This window comes from Bacillus rossius, chromosome 8 (assembly GCF_032445375.1).
Source record: "Bacillus rossius redtenbacheri isolate Brsri chromosome 8, Brsri_v3, whole genome shotgun sequence".
Taxonomy (NCBI): Eukaryota; Metazoa; Arthropoda; class Insecta; order Phasmatodea; family Bacillidae; genus Bacillus; species Bacillus rossius.
Genome location: NC_086336.1, coordinates 33814627 through 33828684, shown reverse-complemented (window position 1 = coordinate 33828684; position 14058 = coordinate 33814627). Strand labels below are relative to the sequence as shown.

The following is a 14058-nucleotide window of genomic DNA, read 5'->3' as shown; positions in this document are numbered from 1 at the left end:
TGGAGGAAGGATCGACAATTTACTCTCGCCGGGAATCGAACCGAGGACATACAACGATATAATCAAACGGAATTCAAATACGTTAATTTTTTGATAAATTTTGGAATTTTTTTCATTAAAATCGGATAGTAAATAAAGATTTTCAAGATGGCGTCCAAATTTCAAGATGGCGGGAACCTCAGTAATAATAAATGATTACTGCACTCTAGCGGATAAGAACTAAACTAACATGGCGTCAGCGCACTCTCGCCGACGAAAACAAGATGGTGGTCTCCAGCAACGAAGACAAGATGGCGGACATGACGTCATACTAGGTGACGATATATATGCTTTAAGAAAAGTGGTGGGAGTTAGTCTGCCAAAAGTCACCACGGAGGAAGGATCGGTCGCCATTTTTATTTTTTTTTTGCGTTCGTCGGGTTCGAACTGAGGACTCCGAGCTCCGTGTCGTTAATGTATGATTTTTAAATATTTTTTATTAATTGAATTTTTTTTATAAATTTTAAAAAAAATTTCATTAAAATCGGATAATAAATAAAAAAGTTAAAGATGGCGGCCGTAACGGAAAATGCAACGGTGACGTCATCATCCAATATGGCGGAAAACACAATGCCGGAATTTTCGAGAACACAATGACGTCATCCAAAATGGCGGATCCAAGATGGCGGATCCAAAATGGCCGCCGGGGTCAAGGTCAAACTTGTCCCGTTACGCTATGTCCCGTTACACTCATCCAAGATGGCCGCCGTGACGTCACAATCCAATATGGCGGACAGACAATCACAATCCACACCCAGAACCCAGTCCCAGTTAATACTTTCCTATACTACTCTGCTGCACCCTCACAATTTGCCATGACTAGAGACTTGCAAAATTCGTGGTTTCGATGGCCTTCAGGATAGACTGCACATATCCCTGAACACTCGGGCAAATAACGCAAGTTCATTGGCTGCTGACTTGTAAGTCGTCTCAGCTGGTTTGTCTGTGATTCTATCCTTCTTTGCTGGTTGAGGGTTTATAACTGTTTGAGATTCTTCCAGATGAACAGTAAGCCAATAGCAAAATTATCTAAGAGGTATATGTGTTTGAATTCTAGCCTATCACCGAATGAATCCGCGAATTTTGCAGGTCTCTAGTCATGCATAGAGACCCGGAAAATTCGCGGATTTATTTCGTGTTATGCTAAAATTCAAATTAGTATACCTTAGTGCTGCTTCTGTCATTGGTTCACTGTTAATCTGGAGGACTGAGGGCCAATTAGAGACCCTCACTCATAGAAATGTCGAATCACAGGCCACCCAGTCAAGACGACTCACAAGTCAGCAGCCAATGAACAGTTGGAATTTGCCCGAGTGTGTAGAGGATATTGGAGTCTATTCTGGAGGTCACTGAACCCGCGAATTTTCCGGGTCTCTAGTCATGAATCTTAGAAAAAGCTACAGTATTTTGTGAAATACCTTGATACGAAATGTATTCGCGAAATACAGGTGTCCCTAGCCATGACTCTTAGAAAAAAGCTACAGTGTTTTGTGAAATACCTTTACATGAAATGAAATCGCGAAATACAGGTGTCCCTAGTTATAACTATGTGCAGACATTTTCCGCGATAAAATCTGAACGCCTATTAGACCGCAACTAGGTACACCCGCACAAGCTGTTTCTCCCTTGTGATTGGCGGCCGTCTGTGGGAGAAGCCATCGCATTGTTTGACCGAGCCACTCATAACGAGTTTGTTTCCGCGCTGAACCATTGTGTTTGGTGTTGTACTAGTCGACATGCACCTGAGAGAAACCCACCCAAACACTAAACACAGACGATGCTACAGTGTTATAACTCTTACCAAGTTTCGGAATATTTCGCGAAATATGCATGCCCCTAGTGATAACTAGGGCCATGCATATTTCGCGAAAATATTCGAAGACTAGTTGAAAATTAAAACACTCTAGGATCGTCTTTGTGTTTCGTTATTGGGTGAGTTTCTTCCAGGTGCATTTCGACTGTTACTACACCAATCACAGAGTATTCAGCAGGGGAGCAAACGCATCCTGAGTGGCTCGGTCAAATAAGGCAAAGACTTTTCTCACATATTAACGCCAATCACAAGGAAGAAACCGCTGGTTAGAGTATACTTGGTTGGAGTCTAATAGGCGTTCAGATATATTCGCGAAAAATGCCTGCCCCTAGTGATAACTTCTCAGAAGTCCTTAAGGGCGCCGTCTGTCCGGGCACACACACGGTGCGCAGAGCTTCAGGGAAAACAACGCGATTTCAAAACTACTCAAGATATTCGATTGTGGTCTGTTTGCGAAAAGCAATTAAGAATTTTCTGAGGGCAGAAATGTACTTATGATATCGGATTATATTTTTAAACTGTGTTTTTAGAAGAGTGAAAATGGCTAAAAGGCGTGTTTTCGGAGTAATTTTTAAGCGTAAAACAACCTGTACAGATTTTTGAAAGCACTTAAGGATCTTGCATTACACCTTTATCTTCTTTTTCTAGCCATATAATGTTACAGTTTTCCTGTGACAACGAGAAGACTGTGCGCCAGCTCAAAGCCTTGCGCTTAGAGGTGAGACTGCGCTAGAAATACCAGCGAGCGTCGCGCTTTATCATCCCGCCTAACACACATACATCTCGACCAAACAGCGCCCTTGAAGTACCTGCACTGTTAAAAAATTTTAACCGCAAATTTAAGAAGAATACTGGTTACAAATTATCTAGGAACCTGCGGAAATATACCGATATATTCGTAAATTAAGAGTAGTAAGGATAATCTTGATAAATTAACCAGACATTAAAAAACTTGCTACGTTTACAATGATTAACACTCTTATCCTTCCATATGTCTGTTTACCCTTAATATTACCGTACACGTAACTCGAAAGTCGAAATACGACGTAGTTTCTACTATGACACAGTTATTTGAAAATTACGAAGTAGGCCTACTATTCGTTTATTTGAGGCGAATTCTTCCTTGAAGAATCCGCAAATTTACTGTAAGTTCGAACAGTACGCAATACACATTATTCAATCAGTAAATATGCCTAATTTCCACATTTCCATAGTCGTTAGGTACCCGTCATAACTGCTGACGCTGCTTTTCCGGATTGTTTGGAATATTACCACCGGTGAAAAAAAAAGTATTCATGCTGTAGACAACTTCCGTCTTTTTCTACTTGCGTGTACTTGAATTCGTGCACTCATGATCTAAAATATTTCACTAGCCACCACTAGAAATAAAACATTCGTTACAGTCTGAATAACTTTCCTCGAATCCAAAATCAATGGGATAAACCTACATAACATTCAAAATATAAGTAATAAATTGGAGTATTTAAGTACTCCAATTGATTAAGGACAATAAAAATGTGAATTTGGTAGTCTTGTGAGACAAACAAACGGAGCAAGTAGTTTCATTATTTCTGCTCCTTGTTTGGGATCATATAAAGCTGGTTCACGAGCCTCAAACAGCAAACGTGCCTGAGTTCTTCGTCCATGTGAGTTATTTTACTTTGTGCCTGTAGAGGGTGCATCATCGCCAGTGCGTGCTCAGAGTCAAAGCCCGGGGTAGCGGGAACAAGGGAGGACTGCAATCACCAGAAATCCTGCCCATTTCTCCCTTCTTCCGCATCCCCTCGACCCCGGGGGTGCGACCCCCTCCGCGCACAATGGTCTGATCACCCCCACTGCTTCTCACCCTACATGATCCCCCATCAATGGCGGTTAATATCGCCTCGCCCGCCCCTCCGCCGACCACTTAGCAACAGGGGACAGATAAAGTAATTTGATTTGTTGTTTGTTGGCTCTCGCGCTGCGGCTGAAATACCGCGGCAGTTAAGCTAATAGAAAAAAAGACGACCACGTGATTGCAAAAGAGAGAGAGAGAGAGAGAGAGAGAAGGAAAGAGAAAATGAGGGTGTGTTATCCATAGAGAAAAAAAACTATTTGTAGTGGTTCTGTTGATTACCAATTAATAGAGGCACGATTATTTTGCGGTTTACTTTCACTCCAGGCTATCCTCACCTAGATCAGGAAAAAATTCGCGGATTCATTTCGCGATAGTCCAAAAATTCAAATACACACTATTGACTCGCTGTTCATATGGACGACTATGGGTCTATGAGAAACCCTCGACAATGTAGTGTCGAATCAGAAGCAAACCAGCTGAGACGACTCACAAGTCAGCAGCCAATGAACTGGCGTAATTTGCCCGAGTGCACAGAGGACTGTGTAAATTATACTGAATGTCATCGAAACCACGATTTTTTCAGGTCCCTTCTCATTCGATTACAAGGTCATATCATTTGGCGGGTTTCATTCGATTATGTTTATAGGCTCAGGGTTTTAAAATGTGTGACAAGAGCACTGTAGTCCAATAATCAACGCGAAGCAGATAAATATGTGCTTTAATTTATATTTTTCTATAAGATGAATAAGCGAAATAATCGAGGCTCTGCCAATTAAATAAAAATATACGCACTTTCACGTGATAACTAGAGAACTTGTTGTTGGACTAAATTGTAAATATGTGTACACCGAATTAACAGTGTCTTTGGCTCACAAGCTGTCTTCATAAGACTTAAATGACTGAAATCCAATAACAAACATCTAAAAATCATGTTACCGAGTCACATGCGGCTAGGAGAGAAAGAGAAATGTGTTACCAGACAAGACTTGATTTTTCATGCGTTTGTGGATACTAGCCTGACAAAAATTCGATTTTGGCATGCTTTTTGTGACACACAAAAGCTGTGGGGGAATATCGTATTTGTAAATAAATTTGGACACTGCTTTTTGATTTCGATGGTATTTTCACAAAATGAATCGTTATGCGCAGTGACCACTACGAAAGCTGTGCAATAGTTAATATTCATAAACTTTGTGTGTGTGTCGTATTAAATCAATTCTTGAGTATCGTCTCTCCTGAAAAAAAAAACTGAACTAAAGAAAGTTCATATTAACTGTTAGTTATATTTGCTACTATCACTAAAAGCTCTGTACATAGAGTATTACGTCCTAAAATTGGGAAGTAGGATAAAAAAAACTTGAAAGTACTGTAATCAAAATCCGGGTAAAATGTGGTAATGCACGACATCTATGGACGTGACTTAACGCCGTGTTAAGCATGTAGGACCTCAATGTCCTCCGGGTTAGTCGTTACGACTTAAGAGCAGAGGCGGGTAATAAAAAGATGAACAAAAAGGCACTTTATCACAAAAAGTGGAAAAAAATTCTGCCGGGAAAGTTAACTGCTATATAACTTGGGAAAATGCGTTCTCACTAAATTGAATGTAGAAATAATAAATGAACCTATGCCTTTTTTTACTGAACGATGCCTAGTCAGTCTAAATACGTAAGGTGAATTAAAATAAGAAAAAATTATAAACAACTAATTTCTGAAAATTTTACTAACAGGTAGGGTGTTGGTATTTTATCACTTTGAAAGAAACTAAATACGGATGCATAGAGACAAGAGACATAGCGTTATCTGTGGTAAGTCATAAGAAATATAACCTGTAGGATTTTATATAAGATTACAGCAGTTTCGAAAAGTGCCACCACCCACCCCCACCTTCTCGTCCTACCGTTTTGAGCTGGAGTACACTCTTGCACAATACTGCGATCACTATGTTCTGGGGTTGGATGCAAGCCTACAATTCGAAGGGATAAGAGTCACACCCGAACAGTTCCAAAGTTCTCCGAATTTTGTCGATCGCTCGAGAAAAATAGGAAAGACTTATAAGTTGTATCTCATAGAGTATTTTAAATAAAGATAACATTTTAGTTACATAACATAAACTATCTTACCCTTCCCGAAAAAAGAGAGTGTGTAATTTGATACACACGTTAGAAGTTATACACATATGTCATTACTGAAATATTTACTTGAAACATGTCAAAACACATTGTAACTCTAAGTATATATATGTTATTTGTTTTTGCCCAAACGACTGAAATCAGTCTGTAAATACTTCCTACAAACAAACCTTAATTAACCTCATTGGGCTGATTCAACATTTAAGATTTAGAAATAAAATAATTCATCACGAAATACTTTTATTTATCATGGCGTCGTATATATGTAGGCTAACAACTTGTTGTGTCTCTACAGTATAATGAACGCTGCACTATCTCTACATTTCAATGTTAAATAAGGGTTGTCCAAATTATAATGACAAGATTGAAACGTATTATAAAAGTTGTCTTTTATTATGACTAAAATTTATAACTTAAAGTATTAAAATACAGTTGTATTATTATAACGTTTTATTTTTTAATACCTATGCGCTTTGTAAATTCTACGATGTTCACGAAAGTAATATATACTGATGAATCACGCGGCTCTGCCACATTTTTCGAGATTTCTGATACTTCCGCAGATGACAGCACCGTGGTTACACATTTCCGTTCCAATCGACTTCTGTTCCAATTACGAAATTATTTCTACTAATTGACATACCGAAAGCTAAGAGGTTACACACAAAAATAAAAAAAAACTACTAGGTACTTACTAGCTGAAGTACCAGGCGTTGCCCGGGCTAAACACATCCTAATATAAGGGACATACAACCGAGTTTCAAGTCTGTAGGACATACACTTGAGAATCGGGAAATTTTGATTTTTAAAGTCTCATTGATTGCACAATCTCGGTGCATCAAGGCTACGCATCAGCAAAACCGGGACACCAATCATCAGTTTAATTTTGTGGGAAGGCAGGTAACACCTGGGCAAAACGTGACGGACGCACCAAACGATAGCGCGATACAAAGTCAATGCAACGCCATATATTGACGAAGTTCTAAACTAAACGGTTATTAGCGCCTTTAGTTCACTAGCGGCCTCGAGCTTTACCAAGCGGATGGGTTTCGCCAAGGAGGACAGGACGTTCCCAGACCTTACTATATGACCGTGTGGCGGACATAGAGAAATGACACAAACTCACTGTTTGAGTGTCTATGACCTTCTTCGTATGACTTTCTGTTATAAAACTGAATTTACCCATTTTTCACACCCTTGGGGATAGAATTTCATTATCATATAGAGTCTGTGTCACTCTCCGACCAATAAATTATCTACATGCAACAAACAAATTGTCGATCCGTTCTTCGCTGCTGCATGAAAGGGCAAACAGACAAACACGCTTTCGCATTTGTAGGGACCAGACAAATTCGCGGTTTCAATTACCTCTAGGATAAACTCAATTGTTGTATGCATTCTAGATCAAATTTCACTTTTTCATTGAATGCTAACTTGTGAGACGTCTCAACTGGGTTCCTCGTGATTCGACACTTCTTTGGGTGAGCGTCTATCATCGGCCCAGATTCCTCCAGGTAAACCGTCAGCCAATAGCAGAAATATCGCACCGTTATATTGTATTTTAATTTCAACCTATCGCGAAATGAATCCACGAATTTTTCCTGTCACAACGCATTTGTAATATTTTTTTAGTAGGGATTAAAAGACCCCCAACCTGACATAGGCTCCTAGTTCGGTAAACCTCGGAAGTAAGAGACCGGAAAAAATTCGCGGGTTTTGTGACCTCCAGGATGGACTCCAATATCCTCATGCACACCCTGGCGAATGCCAACTGTTCATTGACTGTTAGACTTGTGTGAGTCGTCTCGACCGGGTGGGCCTTGTGATTCGACGCTTCTGTGAGCAAGGGTCTCTAATTGGCCCTCGGTCATCCAGATTAACAGTGAACCGACGGAAGAAGCAGCACCTTAGGTAAAAAATTATTTGAATTTTCAGCACGACACGAAATTAACCCGCGAGTTTTTCAGGTCTCTACTCGGAAGTGTTGGGGTTGCGGTCGTGGGGAACTGTGCTGAGGGCTGTTCCGGCAAGGAGAGTGTGTTCCTCCGGGTGTCCCGCAGGATCTGCCGGACGACGGACAGGGGCGTGCTCCTCGCGCTGACCACCAACGTCGCCGTCGTCACCACCACGCTCTCGTCCGGGCGCTTCGACCTGCTGGCGCGGGTCACCCCTCCCGCCGCCCCCGCCCCCGCCCCTCTGGAGGCGGCGCCCGAGCAGCAGGACGCCGGAGGCTCCCTCTCCTACGACGAGGCCGACGACCTGAACGCCCTGGACGGCGACGCGGCGGCGAGCGACGCCGGCAGCACTCTGCGCTAGCTGCACGACAACATGGATACAGCTTTAACGCACGCCGCATAACGTCCTGCTGCAAACTACCCCGAAGGTTCTTTATGAGTGCCTTCCAGCGAACACGACAACGGCGACCGAAATGCTAATAATTTTGTACATACTTTAAACCTTTTTTGATTTGTAATTGAAACTGAAAAAATTTTTACAGATATCCCTATATTTTTACATTTACATGAAAACACAGATATGACCACAAAAAAAAATTGCAGTGGTAATGTATTCTGATCCTTGCGCGGACATTAATACCTACTTTGTGTTGTCCCAGTACTTATATTAGTAGAAGTTATTTGTAAACCTTTCCCGGAAATTTCTTTCCAGTATTGACTGCGCACATTAATAAGCATAGCAAAACAAAAGAATTGTCCAGTAGTTGATTATTAGATTATACATTCCATGGTTAAAAACAATTTATGCTTGTATAAAACATGGTTAAAAATTTAAACTTATACGCTAATTTTCGTAAGAGCGACAAAAATATTCAGTATTGTTTCGAACAACGTATTTCATATATGAGAAAAAAAACCATAGCAATATGTTGTACAAATTTATAATAGTTTTCTTGTAGTATTATAACCTTTTATTAGCAACTGATTTTCATAGTAATCTTTAGTAAAAGTCAAAAAATAATATTTTTGCATTATTATATATTTCATAACAATAAAACATTAATTTATACAGTTTTATGCGTAGAAGAAATTTCACACTGATATGAAGAGGAATTAATTATAATTACCACTTTAAAATATATTGTCCCCTAACCAAATAGTATCTACAGCATTCGATAATATAAATGCCGTTAGATTCAGTGGCGGTTCTATGGAATATGTATTAGGTCTTAAACCTCCCCCCTCCCAGACCTTTTCCAACTCAACAATATCCTATAATTAAAAAAAATTAAAGAAAAAAATTAAAAATGTATTTCATTCTAACTTTTAGTGCTACTGTAATGATTGTAGTTTTTTTTAACTCTTAAAATACTGATAAACACAGTAGTTTGATAATGAATTTTTAAGACGTCCGAAACTATTGAACTTTTATTTTTTGCCGTTTGGAATCCCCATTTAACCTATGGATGGGGAGGGGAGGTAATTCCATACCAGCCTATACCCTCTCTTGATATCCTTTACATATAATCAGAAGACGTGTGCACCACTGGTTGAACTTGAATAGTTATAAACGTCAAAACACTACGGACGTTGTCTCAACGCAGAAGCCAACAATTGTTAAAACACGAACCGTGATTTTAATAACAAAAAACAAGTAAGCTATTCTTTCAGTACTAGCCAGAGGTGTATAACAACAAACCTTGGTAACGAGTACATTCATTCATGTGTTATCATGTTGCAAATACACTTATAATACGAAACTCGGACACAACATTTAACGTATAATTATTAATAACAATGCCGAGCGTGGTAAATTGTGTTTTTCAACTACATTTCTGGACGCGAATTACACGTAGTTCCCTCACCTGGCGTTAGAATTCGTTGTCGACTGTTGAATAATTCCATTCGCAGATCGACATTTTAAACTATATAAAGAAACACCACCAATAAAAGAGAAAAAGACTTGAAGAAATACTTAACCCCGGCTTTGGAACTGATTTTCGACAATGTATTTTGTTAAAATATTGCCCATCTTGTTAAAATTCATTAAACAGCTAATACTATAACGTTTCCTTTTGTCACTATGATTTTTGGTTCGCGTCACCCGCCACAGATGGCAGCACCGTGGTTGCACATTTCCGTTCCAAGCAACTTCCGTTCCATTCACGAAATTACTCCCACCAAATGCCGTGTACAGAGAGTGTAGACGTTTACACGTCAAAAACTCTACGTACGTTTATCTGATCACAATGATTACTATATATTTTTTAAATTTATAACTAAAAAAAAATGGTAGTATCACGACTAAAAGTACTCGCTGCCCTAGCTTGATCGTGTCGCCTGCCTCGTTTTTAATACAGCTGCAAGATATCGTCTCGGGCACGTAAGCCAACAAGAGTACATCACACGACAACGAAGACAAAAGAACACATGTGAAAACAAATGTGAGCTGCAGAAATAAATAAATAAATAAATTACTATACACACGCAATTATGGTAAGGCATAGAATGAAAATATAAAAAAGGCTTCGAAGTACGGCATTTTAAACACACAAAAATAATTAAAATGGAGTTCACACTTTTCATGTAGCAAAAAAAAAAAAAAAAAAAAAAAATTCGCCTCTGATAAATTATTGCGTTGAACATTCAGAAATTGGGATATAATAAATTTTGGTTTAAGATGGAGTTATAATAAAATATTTGTTGGAATCATAGACTTCCATACTACTAAATAAATCGTTTCTACGACAGCTATTCACTTCCCTACCACCTCCTCGTAAATAAGAATGAGAAAAAGTTGTTAAAATACTTATTACTTCATGGTCTATATTCAGTAACACTGAACTATGTAAACAACATTCAAATGGCTGGAAAAAATTAATATCGTTTTGTGTTAAACTGTTTTATTTTTCGACTAAGAATTTGCTGTGACAAATAACTATTTAACCATGCCATCTGGACCAGAACAGAACAAAAGCAAGAAAGAGGAAGTTTATTACTCGTTAGCAGATTGAATTAAAGCCGTACATAGCTTTATGGTTTGCAATAAACGCAAAGATAAAAAAAAAGGTTTTGTGTGAAAGAAAGAAAAAAAGTACTGTATTAGTTTTCGCCTAACTAATGATTCTCGCCCTCGTGATTAAAGTGATGAAATAATGGCGGTGAACATGCCCACGCGGAACAGCGAATTTCATACCGCGTTACTTGTTTTTCGCTTCGTTTTTGTTTTCCACGTTTTTACGCAAAAAGTGAGCGGACATTTGTTGAATGAGGGGCGGGAGGGACGAAGAAGGGCGTGCGTGCGCGAGACAGGGATAAAGCTCATCTGTACAGCATTCCAGGTATACTGAGCATTTTTTAATCGACTTCTGGCATATAAATTCCTGTCAACATTTTCACGAAATTCAACTTAAACTGTTTCATCTGACAACATAAGACAATTTGTTTTAGATTAATCTCTTCCTCGAATAAAAGAAATCGTCTAGCTGTAATTCTTAAGTATTCTGTTCAGCTGGAATGCACTATATAGTGAGGGAAACCGAAAAAAATAAACTGAAAACATATAATTAACTTACGGTGTAAATAGCTATCAGGCCTAGCTTACGCCTCTAAGGATGGAGCTGAACAATATTTTATAGCAAACATTAGAGTATTTAACACGGAACACTAAACGACGGCCACGTGATGGTTCGAAAAAAACCGAGACTATCCCAAGCTAGCCTCACCACAGCTGCGGGCAAGTATAACTAACAGGGTTGACGATGACCGAGGGACTACAGGTTTGGTGCGTTGCAGGTAGTATTCGTAGACGATCAGGCGTTAACACAAGACGTCACAGTTGCGGACACAGTCACGTCTACAACAACGTTTAACTAAACAAAGTTTTTACGACCACTACAAAACTCTCTGTCAGTCATAAAAAGAATTTAATTGAAATAAATTTGGGTAACAACATTAATTCCATACATTTTTCTGACGTACTTATACCTCCCCAACCCCAAATTATAACACTTCTCTATTATTTGAAATAAAATAGTTGTTCAGCTCCAACTTGTAAGGTGTATCATGGCCTTGAAAAGAACTCTTTATATATATACTCTGAGTTATTCAGCACACAGGATGCGCCACACGCAGTCTTGCGTCCGCGTGTTGGTGGGGGGCGGTACACAGCAGGACTTTGCAAGAGGTGGGGGAAGGGGAGAGTAATTAATAAAGGGCCGTTCATCTGCGGCGAATTATCGTCGGCCGGATTGCTCGGAGCGTCGGGGTGTTAAACCACCGGCAAGCCGGGCGGATTTACCTTCCCCCCCCCCCCCCCAACACTCCTCCTTTTAACACCAATATTTTTACCTTTTTCGGTCCATCACTCGTGCGAAGGTTGCCAGCCTCGTGAAGCGGTTATAGCATAGGTGCCACACACACACCTACACACCTACTCTCTCTCTCTTTTCTCTCCAGAGATGGCGGGATGCAACCCGACCAGCTGCACTGTAAAACATTTAAAGGTGTAATTGTATATTTCACGTATTTGGCAGCAGTGCCACTACTGACGTTAGTATATTATTACACCAAAAAGGAAGGTCATCGCTTATAAATTATATTAAAAAAAAAAAAAACGAAAACCCACATTGGTCGTCGGTTTCATAGAGCCGGGTGAGCACGTGATACTCCAATGGAAGTCGCCCTTCTCTTTTTACCGGACTCTTATAAATGCGCGTGGAATTGATATTTTTTTTAAAAAAAAAAGGTCTCAAATATCAGTGACAGATAAATCTGTAACAAAAATAGCAGAAGGTTAGCAATGTAAATATAGCTTTTCACTCCACAGGGTCCGAACAGCACTTGAATACAAGCTCGATGCTCACGAACAAGCCTGAGGTTGGAATGGAACCCGTGACTCAGGGGCAAATATTTTTCGTGAAAAAAAATGTGTATGCACACAAGGCCGTTTCCGAATTCAATTACGTACGCAGTTATGTACTTGCGTCCTTGCATACCTAACCTGTCCTTGTTGCGTACTTGACGAATCCGGATACGTTCAATCTATGACATGTAGTTTAAAAAATTAATTTTATTGAAATTTTTTTTAACTTAAATAAGTTATTTTTAACACTTCATTAGTGTCACATAAATTTACGTAAATTTACTTTATGATTCTTTGTTTCGTAATTCCGATTAGTATGTATTTGTTGAAACTTCATTATAAACATGTTAAAAAATATAGTTTTTCATTATACTAACAACAGTAAAATTATAAGTAAAATTGATTTTACGAGTCTTCAAATAACTGAATACTTACGTGAAATATATACTACATAATTTTTTTCTTCCAAAAATGCAATTTTTTTTTTTGCAACTTGAAGTACGCGGCAAGCAGATACTCATATTCGTTTATTTGCATACTGGGATGCTTCACTTACAGTTCGCACAACCCTTGTGATACGACTCTCAGGGAAAGTACGTATAATTACATACTTCAGGTGAATTCGAACACGTCCTTCAATTGCGATTCGTGTGCTGACAGTAGACGTATACCTGAGAGAAACTCGACTAATAAAAAAAAAAACCACAGACGATCCTGCAGTGTATTGACCCAAGACTAGCCTCGAAATCTCTTCGCGAATAACACACGCCTCTACATATGACGTAACCACAAAGATATTTATTCACAAATCAGGCCAATGAGCAATGTCCAGTCCTAAACATTGGAGTTTCTAAACTATTCAAGAGAATAAAGATATTTGGCACCTGGCAGCCTATTATTTCATATTTTGATGAAACATTGATTTACTTATAGATCTTTTTTTAACAAACTTTATATTCTCTAAGATAAAAAAAGTAAACCCATCGCATATTTTTTGCATAATTGGCTGGCAAATACCCTTTTAACTTTCCAGTAAAAAAATTAAACGGTAATGGCTAATTCATGACATAACTAATTAATGTTTATCATATATATTAATTTATCTAACAAGCTTAAAGTGTAAAAATTATAAACATATGTGAAAAAATGACCCAGAAATATATTTACACTAATGTATATATTTCACAATATTTAAATAACATAATTTAGTACTCAGTAGTGCTGAGTTTGAACCCGGAAAAATTTCAATCATGCAATCCATTTTGTAGACGATGTGTTAAAAGTGAAAATAAAAATGCAACCGATATATTATTATTGACTTAAATTAAAAAACAAAACAAAAATCTTCAAGTAGAGCATTGCTTCACTTAAATATTAAATAATGAATTTCTAGATACCAAACGATATTAAGGTAGTGCTAA

General features: G+C 38.6%; 1 protein-coding gene across 1 annotated transcript in view; it reads left to right on the top strand.

Moving 5' to 3' along the window:
- The window catches only part of LOC134535353 (uncharacterized), a 43260-nt gene extending 35125 nt beyond the window's left edge, over positions 1 to 8135 (top strand). Inside the window, exon 4 of the mRNA XM_063374424.1 lies at positions 7879 to 8135. Coding sequence (XP_063230494.1) covers positions 7879 to 8134 — 256 coding nt within the window. The 3' untranslated portion in view covers position 8135. The remainder of the gene's footprint in view (positions 1 to 7878) is intronic.
- Positions 8136 to 14058: the final 5923 nt, after the last annotated feature.